The sequence below is a fragment of the Phoxinus phoxinus genome, assembly GCF_949152265.1.
Source record: "Phoxinus phoxinus genome assembly, chromosome: 16".
Classification (NCBI taxonomy): domain Eukaryota; kingdom Metazoa; phylum Chordata; class Actinopteri; order Cypriniformes; family Leuciscidae; genus Phoxinus; species Phoxinus phoxinus.
The window spans coordinates 9,497,165-9,521,255 of record NC_136891.1 but is presented as its reverse complement, the minus strand read 5'-3'; the positions used below and the strand labels follow the sequence as shown (position 1 = coordinate 9,521,255).

Genomic DNA, 24,091 nt, shown 5'->3' with positions numbered 1-24,091 from the left:
TTTACACAAGTGTCCCTATTATGCTTTTTCAGATATTCCTTTTCACACAGTGTGTAATATAGCTGTTTGGTAATGTAAAAGGTCTGCAAAGTTTTAAAGGATCAAAGTGCATGACAAATAAAATTATTGTCTCCCAAAAGAAATAATCGATTCTGACCTGCCAAAACTCGTCAGTAATTCCAGTCTTACTTCCATAACATTCATACGTAACAAATTTGCATTATGCCAGTCTATGGTTTTCATTGGCTGCCCACAAACGTCGTCTACTTTGACCTGCACTCAAACACATGGTTCGTGTCGTGTTATGTTATGTTGAGAAGACGCTGTTTCCTGCACTGCCAAAGCAAATCCTCTTTGTATACACTTCCAAAGAGTGAGGACGTGAAGAGTCATTGGTTAAAAGGACCACAGCGATACAAATGCAGTATAACCTTTTTTCGTGTTCCCGTCATTTTACTGACGATTGCTTCTTAAATCTTGGCGTGGTCAACGCGGGATTTGCAAAAACAATCCATTAAAGATAGGACAGTACCACTTTATCTGGACCAACTTGCTCCTCTGAATCATACTCTGTACGATTAATTATTCATGTAAATATTTTCAACCGAGTGTTCAAAATACATAGTTTTGTTTTTAATTTTTTTGTACACGCAGTGCAGCTGTAGGTCTCCGGCTAACCGTCTATATCACCTTGTTACTGTCTTACTGAAACAGTTCTGCTAATCATCTGTGGTTCCACTATTACCTACATTTTGTGTCAATTAATGCAGGTTCAGGTTGAACAACTATCTCTTCAAATGTTTCATCATCGGACTCATGCTCAAATTGATATGGTAAAATCAATGCCATCGTTACGGTCTTTACAGTGTGTACAATCACTGAGGATTTAGGAAGCCTCTGGAACTGAATTTCAGATATGGTAATGGACATTTCGGACACGTGCTGTAAGCGGTCGACCAACCACAACAGACTAGGCCATCTGACCAATCAGAGGAGAGTAGTTCTCGGAAAGGCGGGGCTTGGAGAGACTGAATCTTCAAACTAAAAGGGCTATTTGAGAACTGTCCTTTTTACTTTAAATAACAATTTTAGTTTACAGGTAAACCCCAAACACATAAACAAGCATGAGCCAACACTTTTGAGGAGTAGTCAGGCTAGGTGAGGAAATCGGAATTTTGCTCTTCCTATATGACTGTATAGGAGGCGTTTGGAAGAGGAGGATGTCGAACTCACTACCTATATGAAGCAGCATGTCAACCAATTCAGCACTTGTATCTGTTTTCCTGTGCATTTAATTTCCTCCATTTTGAGGAGGATACTATCCGTGACACAATCTTCATGCCAATTCAAAAGATTTCAGACTCCGTAGTGATCACACACTAGTGTCGAGAGAGACATCCTCATAAGTCACAATCCCTCGTTGGTGTTTTTGCTCTCTTTTGGTCTTTTTATAGACTGAGGAATTAAAGCCATCACCTTAGCAACACTGTGTACGTGGGTGGGTTTTATGTGTAGTTCCTACATATTACTGTGAGAAAAAAAATCTGTATGAAGGGGGGATACAGAACCATTCAGGCTTCTTTCACTTGCCTTTTGTTTTCCTCTATAGCACAAGCCTCGAGTCAATGATCAGAGCTAAATAGACAGTAAACTGGTCTATCCCCGAGTCTCTCGAGTTATATGAAAATAATAAAAAATGAACGTTAATACTCTCAGCTTGGTGTTCATTGTTCACCCTTACTATGATCCTTTGCAGCTAATGACAGTGACTGCTTCCTTCCACAGTCGAGATGGAGAGTCCCTGAGCTGCCAACACCTCACCTCCTCCACAGAAACTGCAAAAACTGGCTTAAAAATAAACTCCACAAACCATGAGTCACGCAGAACACCCGTTTCGGTAGATGCCAGTGCAGATTCATTCATGCCATGCTTTGCAGGACAATGGGAGACATCATCACTGTATAAACAGCCCTGGTGACATTCTCTGCATGGGCAGCTATTTGTGAGAGGAGTCTGCTTTTAAGCCACTGGCAAGGGGACAAGAACACACTTAGAAAGGACAGAAACCAATGCAGAGTGCTAATACCGTTTTAATTCACTGATTTTTGAGTACGAACACAAAATGGGCTATATGAAATCTGGAAGAAGAAAAAAAAGGGCAGCAACATTAGAAACAAAAATGTGCAAAATATTTATTAAATACAGACAAATGTAGCATTAATTTTAGTGAAATCTTTTTGTCTGGACATCATAGTAGGGGTGGTAATTATCTGCATTAAGTAATTTTATTTCATGATAACGATATACATCACAAATTAGTTATTTTTGCTTAAAATAAGGATTTTATATTATCAAAAATGTTTATTGAAATTGTATAATTCTTATCACCAATTTCAATATCACAAAAAAACCGAATACTAGCACAAGTAAAAAAATAATGTCCCGATCAGGATTTTTTGCCCTCGAGTCCGAGTCATTTGATTTTGAGTATCTACCGATACAGAGTCCCGATCCGATACTTCTATAATACGTAAAAAAAGAATAAAGAAGAGGAAAAAAAGAGATCCAGGATGTTCCTTATTTTTTATTTAATTCACCTTATTTTAACATTCAACAGCTCTGTTAACAAACAGAGCACTTCTGTGAGGTAGCTTGTGAACAATCAAGTAATAAATAACAAATTCTTCACTTTTGGTGATGTCAACAAAGAGATGTCATGCCGCACGCGTTGCTGTTTCTGTGTGGAGTCAAAAGGGTCTAACTCTGTGCCACCGCATAACTATAGAGGTGTTAAAAAATAATGAGAACATATATACACACATATATATATATATATATATATAGTCCTGATCGGGAGGTTACGTCCGATTCCGATCGAGTCTGAAACCACGTGATCGGGCCCGATTTCCGATCACGTGATCGGATCTGGACATCCCTAAAAAAAACTCAAGCTTACAAAGTCATGTAAATAGTCTACAACTATACTACAACAATACTAAAATACAATAGAACAAAGACACAAATGAAACCAACCTATCTGAAAAACTTCAAGCACTATAAATAATAAATACTACATAAATTGTGTAAAATAATACAATTTATAAGAAACACTGTTTAGTCAATGTGTAATTTAAATATACATTTAACCTTATTAATGTTACAAAAGTGTTTCAGTCAAGAGCAAGGAGAGATTTTCTCGCTGTTATTGTTTAATTAACAGTAATGATACAGACCGGAGATTTATTAGGCTGCTGTCACTTTAAGAGCAAATGCACAGATCCGATATTCTGTTACACATCCTTTTTCTTTCTCAACCGTTTACGTTCACTTAAGACATAAATGACTGTGTTTACGAGGATACTTAGAAAGACGGGCATTTTTACACTCAAGTATTGGTTAAACGGTATTTAACCGTTTCAAGCACAATTATGTGGCACCGGGACGAATGCGAGGAGGAGATTACTTGCGACTGCCGGCAGATTTGAAATAATACGGCCACCGTAGGAGTTAAAACGCCCTCGGAATGGGAGGGGCTAGAAAGTAATATTCAGTTGGTAGTCATATATAATTTCACTGCTAGAAGGGAGTAATTCCTACACAGTGTAGCTTTAATGTTAACAACATCAGCATTGCGTGACTACATTTAATGCCCTTCCGATATTATCCTTGTTTTTGCATGGGCCCGGTTCCCGTCTCTTTTTTCTGTAGCCACTCCGAAGTCCGAATGAAGTCTTTTGCATTTTACAACGGGTAAATCTCCAGTTGTCACTGGTGATTGTTGTTTGAACCTTTCTGGATCCGCCATTAAATAATAAGTTTAATTCTATCAAGTGCTGTGAGAAAAGGCTATAAATCTCCACCTCCAACATCCTCACACACAACATAGCCGAGACACCTTCTTTATGTGTACAGATATGATGTAATGACGCAAATACATGCTTGAATTTCCCGCGAAAATCCACCAGTACGACTGGAATTAAAAACATTATTACAAGCTTACCGTTTTGAATCGAGGTAAGGCAAGCAGATAGTTTTGAAAACTGGCTACTAAAACTTATGTACTTACTCAAATTTATTTTGGATAATTTCTAACCCAAAAAAGTTACGGAATGTAGATTTAATTATGTCTACAGGTATATGGCCCACACCTGCATTATAGAAATGTGTTATTTATATTATACATAATTATAATAACAAAATACATAATATATTAAATTAATAAAAACATATCACATCATATGTGTTATGTATATATAATACATTTAAATTTATAATTTAAACATTTAAAACATTAAAGGAGAACTCCAGCGCAAAATGAACCTTTGGTCTAATTACACATTGTTACCTAGTCAACCGTTATCTGAGATTTGTTTTCATGATTATCGAATGTAAATAGTTTTATCTCTCAAAACAGTTTAGCCTATAACGCTAGTATATGGGGCATGGAGTAATGACAAATAAAAATCGCTTGTTAATACCACTAACAAGGCTCAAAATAGCCCCACACTAACACGGTAGCATAATGAGGGTCCCTACATGCAAACCAAAGCATTGAGAACTGTGTAAGTGTCCAGACAGTTTAATAAGAAGATATTTTATACATACAGTCAACTTCACGTATACAAGCAGAATCCATCTTTGAAAAACAGACTCTATCAGTCGATCTATGAACAGCCGATCCAAATGCGCTGAACTGTGTAGAATCTCATATGGTCCAGCGCATTTGGATCGGTGGTTCGTAGATCGATTGATAGAGTCTGTTTTTCAAAGATGGATTCTGCTTGTATACGTGAAGTTGACTGTATGTATAAAATACCTTCTTATTAAACTGTCTGGACACTTACACAGTTCTCAATGCTTCGGTTTGCATGTAGGGACCCTCATTATGCTACCGTGTTAGTGTGGGGCTATTTTGAGCCTTGTTAGTGGTATTAACAAGCGATTTTTATTTGTCATTACTCTATGCCCCATATACTAGCGTTATAGGCTAAACTGTTTTTAGAGATAAAACTATTTACATTCGATAATCATGAAAACACATCTCAGATAACGGTTGACTAGGTAACAATGTGTAATTAGACCAAAGGTTCATTTTGCACCGGAGTTCTCCTTTAATATAAAGATAATGATTCTGAGAATAATGAGATGAAATGGTAGGGTAATATAATATATACAACATAACATGTATATCATATTTATATTGTATATTTATTTAACTTTAAACATTAATGTAAAGAAAAAGACTGAGAAAAATCGTATGAAATGGTACATTTGTTTTAAGAATACAGTGATTTCGAATTTCAATTTGTGACTTTCATTTTGAAATTTCACAGTGTGTGCACACTGTGAGGTTTATAATAGTCCTTCACGATTGTTGCTTGTCAGACTGTACGAACATAATCATCGCTGTAATCCATGTCACACTGTAAGATCTCAGTTGTCATTAATGTCAGACTGTACGACAGTCAAGACGTGTTAAAAACGGACGCACGCAAGAAAACTTGTCCGGAGTTTTACATCAGTCAATAACACGTTCGGTGACAGTGGGCTGCATTACACGCAGGATTGAAATAGTGGCTACAAAGAAACCTCTAACGTTAATTTTGGTCAAGGCTCGTCTTAAAAAATGAAGACAATTTGACGGTCGTCGTAGAAGTCCTCACACTGCAGGACTGCGAGTCAAATCTTCTGACACTGACAGAATATCGTCTGAGGTCAAATTTAATCACAGCAGTCATTAATCGGCTGTCGGTGAACATGTCAAACCAGCGATCAAAGACTTCAGATTTTAGCATTTTAGCAAGATTCTTCACAAAGCACTTTCCTAAAATTAAAAACAGGTCGAACAAAACCTTGTCATTGTGGAAAATTAAGAGTTTGGAATGTTTTCAGTCAGAGGACTGGTTGCAATACTTTTTAGACCCCAAAACACTTCAGAGAATGTCTGTTCTACCCAATTTACAACATGCCAATATCTATTGCAGCACAAATTTATGCCTTTTTCTTTTTTCCTTGTTTGACTGGTCACTGAAAAACATCAGCAAAATACGTCTATCCTAAATACATTTTCTCTTTGACAGCTGCCATCTGTCATCTTTATCTAAGCAGTGCATCGGGTATAATCCACACAGTTTGACATGTAGGAAATTCAAGAGGTTCATGTTTGTGTAGTAAAGCCAGACGGACGGCATTATGAAGTCTAAGACATAGGCTACTACTTCCCTCTTTTTAATCATGAGGAACTTTCACAATAGCTTTCCAATTACAACTGGAACTCAAGCTGACATCAATTAATGTGACAGCATCATGTAAACCTGAAATATGTGTGTGTATATACACATGTTGGGATTTAAAATGGACTGAATGCGTTGCCAAAGCAAAGGTGTTAACCAAAACTAGCATTTAGCATTCATCATTTATATAAATAAACATGTAATATTTATATTATATATTTTATATAAGTATGTGAAAAATATAATCTATATATATATGTAAATACATGTTGTTGTTTTTTAACATTAAAAGTGGAGTAAATGTTAAGAAAGCAATACAGTGTTCACCCCCCAAAAAAATCTTAAGAATCAGAGTAATCCTAACTTGTAAAACGGGACCAACACTACTGGTTTTCCTCAGCACAGTTTTGCAAAACATAAACATCAGCAAACCAAAGAATTTCAAAGAATCTTCTCATTCCAGAAAAAGCTACCACCAACACCTCACCTCCAGAATGACCTGAGGCTCTCGGAAAAGCAGGTTCACACTGTTTACCGTGTATGCTGTGCAAACACCAATGCAATTTACTTTTTTAACAAAGTAGCAGGTGAGTGCTGACAGCGACCTGTTTTGCCTCCACTGAGCTGCCCATTCACACACACAAAGAATGCACAGCGGCTTCTCACACCAAACCTTTTGCATGCATGGAGGTTCCCCTTAAGAACGTCATAAGTGATACTTAGTCATGGCAGCATGGTTCATAAAAACACCCCATTCATTATGGCTACATGGGGAAACACCTTTCCTTCAAAGAATTTTAAGCACTTATTAGCAGTGAGAAAATAATTTCACTTGGTTGAGACCCCTTTGTCAGTAAAATGAGGACAAAAAAAAAAAGAACTCTGATTTGGTCTGCAGGGCCATATTTGTGCGATGGGATAAACTATCCATGAATGTTTGATGAGTGAATTTGCAGTGCACAAATGTTGGTAGCCTGCCACTGGTTTTATAGGCCAATTTGTGCATCCCATCCATTCCACAGGGAGCTATTAGAGCAAATGAAACTGTAGTCTTACTCAAAACATTTTCCACCACACTTCCTAAAGCAGCTCACATCCTCCATAATTACAATAGAGCACTGCTTTATTAAACCCATAATCCCAGAGAGCAATATTCAAGTAGAAAGTAAACCGACGTGAACCTAAACATGCATTCCAACAATGTCTTTGAGCTACATTAAGGATGCAACAGTTGCAAAGGAAAACAAACCCATGAAGCCTGTGTGTGTACGTACCGGTGGACTTCCATTTTCGAAGACTGGGTGCATCTTTCATTCAGTATGAAGCCGGACACCTTGCATTGTGCTGCAGACTGGAGCTGCATGGCTTCCCCCGGCTCCGACACTGCGGATTCGATCCCGATCACACACGCCTATTCATCGCGTTCCCTCTATTCTGAATGCATCGGTGATTCATTATTTAGAGATGGGCGCAAGTCAGCGGCGCTTCTCCATGCTGCTCGCGTACACAATCCCGCTTTTCACAGTGCTGGACGGTAACCTGGCAACAGGCATTTGAGTGCTCACAGTTGTTAAAGGAGATCACGTTTGGGAAGATGAAATTGCTACGCTGTGTTAATACTCAACTGAGCAGGCTTTTTCCCGCCCTGCCTCTCTCCCTTTCTCTCTCCCTCGCTCTGGTCTTTCCTACCCCCACCCTCCTCTCTTTATTCTGTGCTGCTCGGTTTCAATAGTGATTTATCTTTACTGGCTAAGCTTTGTTTTGAAGCAGCATGTGCATGCAGTGATCTGTGCAGAATGAGGTAAACATGATTTCAAACGCATGATATGCAAAACGCTAGCCTAAATATTTAATGATTGAGAGGTAGCTTTGCCATCAAAAAGAAGGAAACTCTTATTTTTGGCCTTAAGTGACCTCTCAGGTCACAAACATAGTTTAAGTATATACGTAAATGTGAGTGTTTAGCGCTTACGTTGGCCTGACAGTAGTCAAGGGAGTGCTAGAGTTGCCATTAGATGTTGGTGTCATTAAACCAGATGTGTTAGTATTCAGGTAAGTTACTATCTATAGACTTAAATTAGATCTAATGTTCTCTTCAAAACTGCCCTGGGCTGGGCGATTTTATCACAAATGTCAAATCACACTATTCATACCAGTGATGGCGAAGCATTCAACATGTTTGTTAAGAAGTAAACTCTACAAAGTAAGCCTGCTTTTCATTTAAGGCACTGAAAAATCCATTTTATATTTTTGCTTTGTTTTCCATTTGATTTTTTATTCAAATTATTATGATTCCGTTTTATGATTTAATACAAATGTATTATTAAAAATGCTGTCTAATGAAATGAGTTATTATTAGAAGTAGTACACTGTAAAAATGACTACTACAATTTTGTCACGAAGACCTTTGAGTTTTTAGCAACACGCATCTGATCGTTTTAATGTAGGTCAAAAATTTCTCAGTTTATTATTGATATTGTGGATTAATTTTTTTATAAACAGATTTAATTGTTCAACCCTACATCTTGCCATTACAGTAGTGCACCTTAAAAAAACTGAACAAAGAAAAAGGTTTATGCTAATATATGAAATATAACAACCCTGATCTGATACCCTTTGTAACGCAACACACAAAACCAAGCTTGTGTAGATAGTAACGTCTGTGTTCACATACTAGATTCTGGGCCTTAGATACTCAGTAGAGAAAGACAATACATCGATACTAAAGATGCATTGTTTAAAACATTTGCAGACTACAGTGGCACAATATAATATTATCCCTTTAAATTGAACATTTTGTAAGGTACTGAACCTTCAAAAACAGATTTGACCAGCACACTGGATTCAGATTTGTTCCAACTGCTGGAGGCCAAAAAATGAGCAATCAATCTACACAAAATTGCTGTGCGGTACCCTGTTCTCAAATGGGAAAAGCTCAACATGATACTTACAACAGTGCCACCGAGCTGAAGAGAGCAATAAGTCAAATCAATTCAATTATTTACGTATTTGAAAGCATGATCTCCGAGCAGTAAAACAGGGAAACATGTGACAGATGCACTCTTGGATCATGTGGTTTGGTGCATGGCACAGATCCTGTGGTTTGCGATTGTCTGGCTTGTCTCCACAGGAACAGATGGGTGTGAGTGACAGGTCAGGTGCAAAAGAAGGGCCTTGTCATTTTTGAGGGTGGGGTTCAGGCCGCAGACGCCTGATTATAATGCGCGGTCACGCTCCGAGTGTCCAGTCTGTAAACTTGGCAATTAATCACTCAGGCGCTGACGAGGGCAGCACCGGTCAAGGACCCACCCAAATCAACAATCGCTGACAGGGACGGGTTGACAGCAAGAGCAATCAATATGTCTTTGGAGCTTCTCAATGGGGCTGTCAAGATACCAAACTTTTAGTAGTCAAGACCAGTGAAATTTCAAACCAATTGCCACAGCAAATATGCTAATAATAATTTAATTATTGAATTGAATTGTATTATTTGAATCATTTCAACACCACAGCCAATATGCTAATATAACACTAATGCAAAATAACATTTGTTTGTTAATTCACCTTTTAGTGCGTAATACCGTTTTGTCCAGACACAGTTCAGTAATTAGTGACAACTGCATTCTACAACCGAATTAACTAAAATTACAAAAAACTACAACAGCATAACATTTCTATGTGGTGTATACAGAGAACTTCACAGGGAAAGAGGTACAAACTTTGATTGCCAGATCTATAAAATAAAAAATAAAAACAAGCCCAAAATAAAACCAAAATAAATCTAAATGCTTTATATTGTCAAAAAGAGCAAAATATTGTGACCCGTGCTTGCTAACTTTAATAACGTGATGCTTTATGAACATGAAATGCAAGAAATGAAAAAAAATTCTACATAAATATAATATTAAATATATCAATTTCAAAAACTAGATCTAGGCTAACAGTAGTTAGATACATTTTATGTAGATTATGTACATAGAATTGAATGAAGTAATAAAAAAAACACTGCATAGTCTGCACTGTATTATTAAATATAGATGAATCCTTATTAAAGTAATTCTGTGAAGTGATATTTTTGCAGTGAGTGTTGTTTGATTAACATTAAAAACACAGACAGTAGCAGGAATATTAGGTTGATGTCACTTTAATGTATAATGCAGGTATCAAATATACTGATACCGTACACATGCGCTTTCTCTCGACAATTTATGTTTACTTAACAAAAAAAAAACGAATGTTTACTAGGATACTCGCTTAGTCGGTCATTTTGACAATTTTGTGTCAGATTGTCCGTTCAAGCAGAAGACGACGTTAAAGAGAGATCAATTCAGTATCTGCGTGCTGTCAGACGCGGCTTTCATTTTGGGGATTCACCGCCATATTTAAAAGTTGTTACTCCTGAAACTTTAGTGTGTATGTGGCCACAGTCTAGCTAGAATACAAAAATTGGGAGTATGCTGCCTGAGCACCATGCTGGCAAATTTTTACAAATTGTTGGGTTGGATTTAACACTTGCTAAAAGCAGAATATGTTCACTCTCATTTTCCATTTCATCAATGGAAAAGCCACAACTGTTTTCAGACCATTGAGTGTTATCGCACTCCAGCAAATGTGCAAGTCAAGCACAGTCACAACAGACCCGTTTTGAGAGCAGCGCAACAACGCAGGAATCAATTAGCTACTCTGGACCTGAGAGCAGTATGCTAATGCGCTATGAACTACTTCAACAGCAAACGTAGACCTTTCGAATCTCACGTAGACTGTAGTTGGCGTGCAACATCCCAGACTTGTCAGGCGATGAGAGAGCCACCTGGAAGCACCAGGTTCCCGTGAGTGGGCGGCGCAGTCGGGTCAGGCTGAGAGTGTGAAACCTTGAGCCGGCATCGGCGGAACACATGGTGCATGGGAGGATGCATGCAACACCTCTGCTTATAAACCACATGTCCACAGGAGGCCTGGCACCGCCGTTTCGAGCTTTATGCCTCTGCAGGCACTGACAACACCACCACAGAACCAGTCTGGACTCGTCCCTTTCTGTTAAACCCGTATTCCACAAGAATATAAAGTCACTATATTAGTGTTTTTCAATTCTCTATAGAGTCACATCGGTTAACTGCATTGGTTAACCGAAATATGTCCATAAAAAAAGCTCTTCTTTTTATCTGAAATATGAGAACCCAGCCATGTCTATGAATTAGATACTACTATATTGTGATTTGGGTTAAATATTTTCTCTGACAAATGACTAGATTCTAGGGCTGCATGATTAATCATTTTAATTGTGATAACAATATCTGCTTCTCTCGAATTAATTACAAATAATCGTCGCGATATGGGCCCGCTGGTTAATTGTCCTGAAAACATTTGACATTTCCATTATCTTGCATTGGTAATCTTTCCTGCTTGGGGTTGCCAGATGTCAAGAGCATAAATCCTCCAAACAGAGCTTTTCTCTTAAAAAGATACGTTTTCAATCCAGTGTTTTACTTTATCTTCCCCATCCAGGCAACCATACGCACGTGCTCTGCTCTCTCTGAGCTGCAAAAAAGCGCTTATGATCTGACAAGTCAAGTCAAGTCACCTTTATTTATATAGCATTTTATACACAACAGATTGTTTCAAAGCAGCTTTACAGTGATGGCAGGGAAATGGTGGATTTCACCAGCTGTTCAGCTGAGGTTAGTTCAGTTCTGTTGTAAAGACCATTTATTAAATTAGTTAATTTCATCTATAAAGCAGTTCTGTAAAAAATTATGTCATCGTCCGGCAGAATTCAGCTCTCATACAACAAAGTGTATGAACAGTATGTTGAAATTGATTGTCTATTGTGAAATTCTGCTCAAATGAAAGTGTCATACAGCCAGTGTTACTTCACAAGGCCGCATCTGCGATTTGCTGCTACTAAATCTGCAAGTGAACTATGATAAATCCAAACATGAATCTCGACCATATTGTTTGCACTTATGCAACCTCTGTGCTAGAATAGAAAGTAAAAAATATATATATATTACATTTGGAATTATTGGAATTCAGAGTAGGAGGCAGTTCTTCCAATGATTTTGCATGAGTTGAAACTATCATAGTTGGTTAAATAAAGTCCATACACCACCAACAGGCCTATTAAGTAAACGATTTAATCATTATCATGTAGCCCTTACTATTATGCACCATGAAATCTGAAACTTGGTCAACTTGATTTGATCCAAATCAATAGATTTATTAAAATTCATAATATTGTGCCAATAATTTTTTTTATTTGAAATAAAGTAAAAATAGAGTTCAATTTTTCAATCAAAAATAAAATAAAGATAATCAATGTAAATACTTTGGGTATTAATTTAGTAATTATAATTGAATATTAAATCTTGTTTCATTTTTAGCAGATGCATTATGAATCGATTTATTTTTACACCTCTAATTGTGATCCAAATCTTGAGCTGCTCAAAGTTGAATGGAAGTCATGCGAATTACTTTACCTTTACATATGCAAGCGCTCTATCCTGCCCCTAGCAACAACCTCCCAGCATGCTGCTATATTCTACATGTGACAGCAGACAGACAGACAGACTGACTGCTAGGGTCTGGCTCCAAGCAGGATCCCAAACAAAACTCAAACCATCTCAATGTCACATGAAAACTAAACCCTACAATAGGCATCAAGCATTAAATGACACTAAAACCCATCAAGAATCACTGTATTGCTTTACATAATACTTGTTGGACTGGAGTTATAACTTTATTTTCAGATGAACTCAATACAACAGTATAACCCCAAGCAGTAAAAAGACCATGAATCATCTGAAGTGGTGAGGATACGACTCATCCGCCCTTAGACTAAAGAGTCTTCTGAATAGTGCTGACAGCAGAGTTTCTTTATACCAACACTTAGAGGCAAAACCTTAAACCAAAAAGGATAAGAGGTCACTCACTACTGACCTGGTTTACATTTCCCAAAAGTAGCCTAACTATGGTCGCAAGTTCCATTGAACTCTATTGGTAACAACGGAACTTGCAACCATGGCTTTGGAAAACACATCCCAGCATGGTAGAAAGATATAGCCTAGCACTGATTCATTGTTATTTTGGGTTTGTACACGTAATTTCACTAAAGATGATAATCTAATGTTTTTAACAAATCTGGTTTTGATTTTAGCTCACATTCTTTCATTAAAAAAAACAAAAAACAAACAAAGTAGAACTGGTTCTGAAAAAGACTAATTTAAACTTTCACTTCAAAAAGATGACTGTGCCCTTCAAATGTGCAAAAAGAACAGCAGAAGGCCACAGGGCTCTTGTGTTCTCTGCACTCTCGGAAGCAGACAGACAGAAAAATCCCCAGATCAGTACCACACATCATCCTCAGAATAACAAATGGAGGGAAGTAATGCGGCACTGTACGTATTCACCAGTTCTTCCTCAAACAATACACGCTTTACCTTGTGTTCATAACCTTATGATCAGAATAATGACAGGTTACGTGTTGAGATGTTAATTGAGGAAGCATTACAGATGATTTCACCGGGACGCCAGCTATGCCGAGGGGTAGGGCTGGGCGATATGGCCAAAAAAAAATATCACGATATTTTTTTTTATATCAGTCGATATCGATAATTATCGATAAATGTCAAATCTTTATTTATTTCATGTTTAAAGACAGATTTGTACTCCTAAGTGAAAGCTGTAGAAACCAGAGCGTTGTGTTTTTAAACTACTCTTTATTGTCAGAACATATCATGACAAACACTTGCCAAACAGGGGAACATTTCACAAAGCCGAGGTAGAACATTCAAATATTTGACATTTTTCCTTAACAAAATAAATATCTTTATTTCAGTAGTTTTAGCTTGAGTTAGGATGCAGATTTACTTTATACAATTTATGTTCATTAACAAAAACAGTAAAATCTGTTAAAAAAAAGTAACAACATTATTTTTATTTGGTAAAATGTAATATTCTTTAGTTTTATTAAAATTAACCATTGGTCATCCAGCATCATGCATTTAGATCATGATAACCACAGATAAAATGTAACTTTATGGTTTCTATTGTAACTTTATGGTTTCTATGTGAGAAACGTCACATATTGTGACGTTTCTATGGTATTTATGAAAACCAGTAGCCTAAATACATTATTAAAAACTGTAATTATATTCCATTAGTCCTTTAATACATTGTCTACATTAATAATATTATACAATTCAATATATATATATATACCACATTTCATGGTGCAGTTAATATTACTAGGCTAACGTTAAATCCGTGGTAAATGATGGGAATGTGTAGACGGAGAAGCTTCTGACTGTATCGTTGCGCACAGTGCTTCTCATGTTCGTCAGCGCTGTTTCATCTGCCTTTAAACTGGTTAAAATCACTGAGACATTTGTGTTCCTCGCTGAATTCAAGCGCTTCTCACTGGATCTCATGTCCGATACCGATCAGAGTAAACGCGTCTGCTCGAGTGAGCTCGCGCTGCCGTTTGGACTTTGAGCCGAGCGGATAAACGGTCCGTGTGGCGCGCGCGGTTCAAATGAGATTCGTTCCGCTTTTGGCGCAAAAAAAATTATCGAACATTTATCGACCTCTTGATATCGTTTTATCGAGAAAAATTATATCGCGATAATTATCGTTATCGTTTTATCGCCCAGCCCTACCGAGGGGTAGAAAGAGACTGGATTAGACCAAGCAGGACAAGCAAGGCAATGCTAATGATCTACTGCAGCACAGACACAAAGACCCATACAGAGCGTCAATACCCCAAACAAACACATACGCCGATTCCAGGTGACTTATTCAGCAATCGTTTCAATCAGCTCAGCAAACTATAATGACTGTATGCAAGACGCCTGCTGCGTCATGACAGAGTGCATTATAAACCAACAGATTTTATATTTAGACCCTCATTTGCATATAGGCTATAAAAAAAATGCAGCCGAATCCCATTATATAATATCACAAAGCCAGGAATGAATATCCCGAAATAGCACGCATCGTGTCAACATTCAAGAGATAAGAGAAATGTTTAAAAAGCATGAATTACAGGATTTCCCATCCACTTGCAAATACAGGAAAGTATGAAAGAAAGAAAAAAGTGTATGCACATATATATATCAATTGTGAAATCAATAAATGACAAGTCAGTACATTAAGAGATTTTAGAGATGGACACATGGTGCTTATCTAGGTAAAACAAGGAAATCAAACAAGGAAATCAATAAAGTATGTAAGTTAACTAACATAGTGGAAAAATAGTCATAAATCAAGTGCAAATGCAGGTGCACCTACAGTACACACCAAACAAAACCATCAGGGGAATTATAGTAAATATCAGACCTGTGAGACTTGTTTTACAGAAACCACTTTGACAGAGGTGACTGTCAAATATATTGAAACAAGTCACGTATATTTGTACGGTGCTTTTCACAATGCACATTGCTTCAAAGCAGCTTTACAGAACATAGTGTCTTAGTACCCCTAGTGATAAAAAGGCAAAAATGACAAGGAAAAAAAAAAAGCTAAAAAAAAAAAATTCACACAATATTGTGATTCTGAATAAACGGTTTTGTACTGTATACATAAAACCTGTCCGTGACTACACTGCTGAGCTAATTTACAAAGAAACTGAGAAAAAAAAGCCACATCATTCCCCATCTGTTAAGGATATATGCACATGCTGGTGAGTTGCTAATTTATTGTTTAACACAGGAGTATAGTTCAGCAAAAACATCAAAACCCAGCTGGCTGTGTGGGGAGAAAGCAAACCACAATGACTATTAGAATCCATTGATTCATGATACCTGTGAGGTCTAACACATTACTCACCATATCTAGTGAGAAAGGTTTATATTAATTTCTACAAAAATAGAACATGCCTGGATACACCAACACGGCTTTCATTTGACAAAACATGAATAATATTTCAAAACAAAACTGCATCACTGCTTAAGGGAAAAAAAATATATAATAAAGTGAAGTTACACTTTAAATGCAACAATAAACATCATCAAAATGACGCAATTCAGAAGCTAAAAACAGGTTCAGTATAGTATTAGTTACATAACATTAACTTTAATTCAGTTAATTTATGATATCTAATTAATATTAAAAATATTTAAAAAAAAATATTGATCAAGTATTATACTGTCTTTACTGTACAAGCTACTCTAACCATGTCACACTTTGATAAGCACTTTCTATTTTGGTGCTTTACGCCCTTCTCTAAGCTCAAAATAATTTGGTTGGTCACTGCGTTCATCCTAAATTTAACCTAGGGTGGTTGAGTTTAATATTCACTTTATGTTGCGATAACCCCAATCCACTTTTACTTCAAGTTAAAACCTAATCAGCAAAAGCCAAAGGGTATTTATAGTCTCTATTTTTACTCGGACACCAGAGAACACCAAGATTAGCTATCAGGAAAGGCATCAAGTATGATTACATTTCCACATGTTCACGATACAGAAATATCCAGAATTAATTTACAATAAATCTACTACATGTCCACTAGACCTTACAGGCCTCAACTGACCACTTTCTAGGAGACTTACACGTCACGTGTCATCGCTGCGTGTTCCAATCCTCCGCCCGCAAGGAGTCTGCCTACTGTCCTTCTCTAAAGTTTCCAGATTCCTCTGAGCCCGAGGTGTCCTCGAAGCTGTCAGCCTCCTGACGGGTCTGTGGGACTCCAAGACGAAGCCGGGACAAGCTTTGCCGCTAGGACCCCTCCCTCTGGGTTAAATCGGTCTGGCTGGGCAGTTCCCTCAAGAATGTCCCCTCTCCCCAAAATAAACCTGCTGACTGAAGGGTGCCATGAGCTCACTGACTTTTTTTTTCTTCTCTCTTTCGCCCTCTCATTCGTTTCCCAACTGGGGCAGTGGACCAGTGACAGTTCATTTATTGTCCATTAAAATCAAACTCCGATGGGATGATAGAAGACTAACAGGCATGAATGATATCTGGTAGTTAAAAAGCTATGCTTCCATGAAGGTCACAAGAGGGCTACAAACCACAGGCTTTAAAATAAATGCAGTATTACGATGAATTCAATTAATAGGTCTTGGTCAACTTTTAGGATTCGTATTTCAACACGCTCCTGCACAATGTTTACAATTCACCCTTCGCAGGGAGTTTGATTGACAGGTGAACTGACCAATCATAATCCGCCATCTGCTGAATCCGCCATTTTTGTCCGACAAAGCAGTCAGGAGAGTTAGTAGATTAACGTCGGTGGATTTGAAAAACGGTGCTGACGTCTCTCCGCGGTTGAAACAACATTACTTCTGATGTTCATTCATGTTTATTTGATGCTATAAATTAACTAGAAGGAAGAGATGATCGGTTCACTAGAAGCTTTAAATGAGGCTCTACAGCGATCTGTCAGACACATTAAAGAGCCACAAAACGGTATTTATTGCTTAAATTTCTTTAAAAAAAATGACCACATTTTAAAGTTGAGACTTGCATATAAAAAATAACCAGCTCTCAGCGCGTTGTCAGTCTCCTCTCTGCTCCGCGATGTATTTTTCACTGCGTGATAACATGGTGTGGCATGAGAGCGGCATGGCTTGTCGGACATGGCAACAGTAACTAAAAGTCGCGGACGCGGTTCTTTGCGAACGGTCAATTGGCTCCCTTTCAAATATAATTTGGAATATGAATTGAAATGTCCACACTTCACAGGAAGTTGAACTGGAATGACAGAAAGAGCAATTTACTGGACCTTAGACAGGTTAGACACCATTTTGTCAAATTTCACAACCCACAACTTTCAATAAGAAGTTTTTGTCTAATGAAAGTTTTTTGGGGGGAAAGACGTTTCATCAGCTGAACAATAAGTATGTTGTCAAACAACAGTACAATCCATTGAAAACTGTATTTCTATCCCTCACAGCCTTGTTTTCATTCCTGTAACAAATTAATATGGCGCTACACTGACTAAGGTCTATTGTAATACAAAGAAACTGCAAGTAGTGCATTCTGGGGAAATGTGTCATTCATTCATTCATTCATTCAAAATGTAAAGGTTTTAAATCTTCTTTTAAACCCACATTCAACTTCTCTTTTCAATCGCTTTTCTGGTTAATTTTTTAGTTTAAGTTTTATAAATTACTAGAATTATTTTGAATTATCCACATGCAAAAATAATACGGGGTTGTTTCAACCGGTGTTTGGATCAAATATGGACAAACCCAACCGTTTCAAAATTTAAACCAATGGTTGGGTTTGACCATATTTGACCCAGATATCAGTTGAAACAACCCAGCATTTTTTTTATTGTATGAATTATTCATTTTAATGAAAATCAAAATTGCTTGTAATTCATCATACACATACATTCAAATTGCAATTATGCATTTTGCTTATCGCAATTCACATTCAGGAATGGATTTGCAATTTAAACTGCATTCTTTAGCACACAGTATTCACTTCTGCTATCAAATGTTCCAAGTGTTAAGGAACAAGAGGCTAAACACTCTGAACTCAACCCTTAAGGTCTATTTCCACTCAAGCAAGCAACTTCAGTACATGTCGTAGTGATGTAACTGCCAGACAAGGGGTTAGTCCTTCAGTCCATGGAGGCTTTTCTAAAGTTACCATGGTGAGGAGCTCTGCGGTGAAATCCTATCCTCGAAAGAGAACGCACAGGCCACCGAAACCAAACTGCAAATCTGAATGAGCTGGGATCCAAACAGAGGGCCACTATTAAATAGATCCCTTAAAATGCAGACAACCCTGTATCTTTCTCCAAGCTAACCTTTCAATCCTGGCCATTTGTTGAACTTGTCTCTATGGTGACTTGGCCTCGTCCATCCATCTGAAGAGATGGGACCGATAGACTTGGAGGGGATTGGAAAGAAAAAAGAGAACAAAACTTTTGCTGTTCTCAGACTATCTGGAACTTGGTCGCAACATTCAGAAAGACAGCCAAAATAATTTTCTCCACCTCTGGTTTGGAACAGTTGAGAGCTTTTTGTGGTGTTTCACATAGCAAGTAAAGCATGGGTGAAATCCCATATAGCAACCACAGTGAGGGCCTGCATGTTGTTATTGAGGAACTGAGGAGCAATACAATAATTCAAGAATGCAGTCTGGAAGGATTTGATCTGAATTCTCAAATAAAAACATCTGTGGCAAGGATTGTTTGCTAGCGACAGGGTGTTGCTACAACAACGTGAAGGTAAAGCACACTGTGAAATGGAGTTTCGTCTTTGAGATCACGAAATGTTGCCAAAAATGTCTCACCAAGTGCAACCAGTGCCCACAATAATGTGACAATCAAGCAACCGCAGGTGACAACACTGGGTTTTACTGGTGCTGCTTTGAAAAAAACTATCACTATTTCTGAACATAAACAATTCACTATGACAGAAAACAAATCGAGGGTAATTTTGATCTGCTGAGCAGAAACATACACTTCAGGCAGTGGCCTTCTTGTAGCAGCTGCCAAACTTGTGTCTAGTTGTTGACAAAGCGCTGACTATACAGCTCTACACCCAGTTTCTCAGGAAATACTACATCAGCCTCTGGCCATCAGCATTCTGATCTCTATACAACCAAAGTAGCCGCTAGACACTTCTTTCAGATGCACTTTCCTTTCTGTATCGAAGCACAGACAGCTGCTTTTACATGGAATCAGTTAGGAAAATAAAGGAAAATAAAGCACTTTTTCCATGTCCACAAACTTGCATCAGAGATATTTGCCTATTGCATTAGATAATCCAATAACTTCTTTGGTAACGTTTTACAAGTGAGGTTTAATTTGGTAAAATCAGTTAACGCATTAGATATCATGAAATAATCCACAATACTTTTACAGCGTACATTATTAGGTTTTTAAGTTTTATAAATTAATGTAAGCTAATGTATTATGAACTAACATGAATTAAGGAGTTAGTTTTGGTACAATATGATGGTAAGTGATAATTTTTATTTTAGGGTGACTTTCCCTTTAACAATGAACATTCTGAAATGAACCAAGATAAATTTATGCTGTAAAAAGTTAGTTCATGATACCTAATGCAACCAAGGTTGAATCAGGCAAAACTATCTGGATCAAAGAGGACACCCTTACAAAGCACAGGGAACAAAACCACACATTTCGTCTAGGCTGTGAAAGCCTCGGCTCCTGACTGGGTCAACTAAAAAAACCCAGGTCACCCTCAGTGCTCTGTCACTCAGCTTACCAGCAGATTTCAACAGGCACAAGCTGGATCTAGCGCTTCAGTGATGCTGAGACCATAATCCCTAAATCTTTTAATATCATGTAGAAAATTTTCGGACAGAGGAGAGAAAAGTCATGGACAAAGATGAGGTCTAAAAGCTGGGTCAATAAGGGTAGAAGGTATGACAAAATCATATCATGGTATATGTAATTTTACATCAGAGTAACAGCATGTATCATACATCTATTCTTGCTGGAAATGCAACAAGAAAAATTTGCATATGATTAGGGATGCTAATAATTTTTTGCCCTTAACAGTAAGTTTGCTGAATGACCATAAGATTAGGGATGCTCCCCTAATCATATGGTCGTTCAGCAAACTTACTGTTAAGGGCAAAAAAGTTATTCTGGATTTGGCCATTCATGTATTCCATAATGCAACTTAGGCCACAGCCTTGAGACTAGAATATAATTTTCTCACTCAAACCACTAACCGCTGCTGCTTCTGATTGCTTTTACAGGGAAAAGCTGGACATAGCTGTTGGTCTAGGATCAGTTAACTCTATAATAATAGCATATTGGCAAAACATCAGGCAAACAATCCTGTGCGTATGGGCTTGCGCTCTGGAGAACATCAAAGGTTCCTATCTTCAACATCTTTTTTTTGCAGTGTTGAGCAATGTAGTCAATCACAAACATATCAGTTGATTTTTGAGCACAATGGCCAATCAGGGGTGTATAATTGTGTACGGACCAAAAACATTTTGAGCAGCAAGTGGATTCTAAGTTCTGCACACTCCCAAATCTTATTATAACAAACAATTATGTAAATAAGAGATTAAATGTGTAGAAAAATGGAACTTGAAACAATTATATTTATAAGTGACCATCACTTGGAGACCCACCACCCGGAGACCCGCAAATGGGTTTTGGTGTAGTTGTGGCGTTGTTTTAATATAGAACTTGGTCTACTTCAGTTATTATAATAACAGTAACAGGTTGTTATTGTTTTAGTGAGGGTCTGTTTCACAGATCATAAAAAAGTGTTCCCCCCCCCTATGAAAACGATTCTATATGTTCTGGCGACGGCTCTGCTATTGGGTTGGCCTTAGAGGACATACTTGTCCAATTAACTCAGGACACAATATTCATCGACCAAGTACACATTAGCATATTGACTGTTTTAGATCACAGAACTGATACATTGCATTGATTGTGGGTAGTCAATTCTTTGGGACTGAACATAAAAAGAATCTCCAGAATTACATTTCCTTGTAGGAAACATCTGACACAAAAAGATACACAGGACTCCACACTTATCTACAACGTCATGACCATCTATCCTTCTTTAACACATCATCCAGCATAAAGACTAGCTATATATATATATGACACAGAAAAACGTCACTATTATTTTGAACTAAATTGTGTACATAAGTGGTCGCTAACCAAACATCAACTGATGGTTTAAGCTTTTAGGAGAAACAGGCAATCTATTCCAAAATCATTTTAAACATGACTTGTGTAAATAAATAAAATGAACAGCATAATGAGACTAAGCAGCCGATTGCATGATATGTCATTTTGATGATGAGCCAGAACATAACTTTTTTTAATTTAGATTCCCTTAATCTATAAAACAAATAATAATAATTATAAATCACTAAATATAAAATATATGTGCAAGTTACAACAAAAACAAAAGCAGAGCAGTCATCTCCCCAAAAATAAACTCTGAAGCAAACTGAAATAATGTTTTCATTAATACCCCGTCCCCTCCGAGTCCAGAGATGTGTTCAAGTCTTTCTCTCCCGCTTTCACTGAGGTAATCAAGTCCACATGGAGGTGAGAGCGAGCCGCTCCGGTACCAAACATGGCAATCAGCGTGTGATGAGTCATGCTCCCCTTTAAGCTGCCTTAACCTCCCTGCTCTCCATTTTTCACTCACGGAGAATAACTCAGGAGCCAGAGATCTGGATGCGTGCGGGTCTCCACATTCCACTCAAAGCTGGAACTTTAAGTGATCTGGATTGTTGAGCTCATCAGTGAAGCTGAGGCTACTCCAAAAAAAAAAAAAAGGAAATAACTGCATACTTTCCACTTCTTCAGGCTATCAGTCATGGGGGCACCAAACTGATACTGAGCACCAAAGCAGCACATTACACTTCAACCATGCAGAAAACTACAAAGAAACTTAAAAGAAAAACCTCCATGATAGGTAAACTTCACTCAGTAATGATGAAAGTCAATGTGAACCATACCAGATTGTTGTGGTTAGCCAATCCTAACTGCGATCATTTATACATACACTACCATTTAAAAGTTTAAGATTCATTTTTTAAAAGAAGTATCTTACACTCAACAAAGCTGCATTTGTTTTTTCAAAAATACAGTAAAAACAATAACAGTGAGAAATATTATGATATAAATGAAAATAGTCGTTTTCCATTTTAATATTTTTTTATTTTTTTAATTCCTGAGAAGGCAAAACTCAATATTATATGATTCTTCAGAAATCATTTTAATATGCTGATTTGGTGCTCAAGAAACATTTCTTATTATTGATGTTGAAAACAGTTGTTCTGCTCAATATTTTTGTGGTAACTGTGATATATATTTTTCAGGATTCTATGATAAATAAAAAGTTGAAAAGAACAGCATATAACAATGTAAAATCTTCACTAGGGCTGCACGATTAATCGAAATGAAACAGCACGATTTGGCAAAGGCTGCGATTATTTTATGTGCAGCTTGTCAGTGCAGCACAGATGAACAGTAGTACCGTATTTTCCGGACTACAAGTCTCTCCGTAGTATGTCGCATCAGTCAAAAAATGCGTCATGAAGAGGAAAAAACATAAGTCACACTGGACTATAAGTCGTTATTTAGAAATTTATTTCACAAAATCCAAGACCAAGAATAGACATTTAATCTGGAAAGGCAAGTTATTCAACTACACAATAGCACACAGAACAACAGGCTGAATAGGTGTCCGGCATGTAAACGTAACACATTAACAGTTATTCAGATACACTATAGCATAAAGAACATATACCTGGGAGGCTGAATAGGCTAAATTAATATTAGCCAGCGAGTCCAGCAAGCAAGTTACCGGTAAGCAAGTTCACCAAGCTCCCACGATCTCATTCCACTATACACTGAATCCATTGAAATTCTTCCTCGGTGTCGCTTCTGAACAACTCCGCCAACTAGAGCGCCCTCTCGCGGCTGTCGACGGTAATGTTTTCTCTTGGTTCATCTCAGTCCGTATTAATTAGTTTTGATATGCAAGTCGCACCTGACTACCAGCCAAACTCAAAAAAGTGCGACTTATAGTCCGGAAAATACGGTAAATGCTGCTCATCTGAACATCAGACTGCTCTCTCACGCAGACACACCAAATATGACCCGCCGCAGAAGTAGACGCACACATCATTCCAGGAAATCCCTATGGGCTTCATACTATATGTAGCTGAATAAACAGAAGATTGAAACGCTTTGATTGATTTATTAAATGTTGTCTTGTGTTGGACAAGAGGTTCATAAATGCTTCTCATGTTTGGAAAGATGTTTGACGCATGTTGCTTTTTTTATAAGCAACTCAAACTCGCAGTGCTATCAGATGGACCAGCATTTACAACTGATCACAAAGCCATGGTTCACTGACAAGCTGCGCATAAAATAAAATAAAAATGGC

General features: G+C 37.5%; 1 protein-coding gene across 10 annotated transcripts in view; it reads right to left on the bottom strand.

Annotated features, from left to right (window-relative positions):
- The window catches only part of enah (ENAH actin regulator), a gene marked incomplete at its 3' end in the record, with an annotated part of 102,787 nt that overhangs the window by 62,189 nt on the left and 16,507 nt on the right, over positions 1–24,091 (bottom strand). For 5 of the 10 annotated variants that reach the window (XM_079639617.1, XM_079639622.1, XM_079639627.1 and 2 more), the window contains exon 1: positions 16,781–16,925. The exons of 4 other annotated variants lie outside the window; for them this stretch is intronic. In XM_079639617.1, coding sequence (XP_079495743.1) covers positions 16,781–16,794 — 14 coding nt within the window. In that variant the 5' untranslated portion in view covers positions 16,795–16,925. Of the gene's footprint in view, positions 1–7,507; positions 7,612–16,780; positions 16,926–24,091 lie in introns of those variants that run through there. One more of the 10 variants, XM_079639620.1, reaches the window with a different exon arrangement.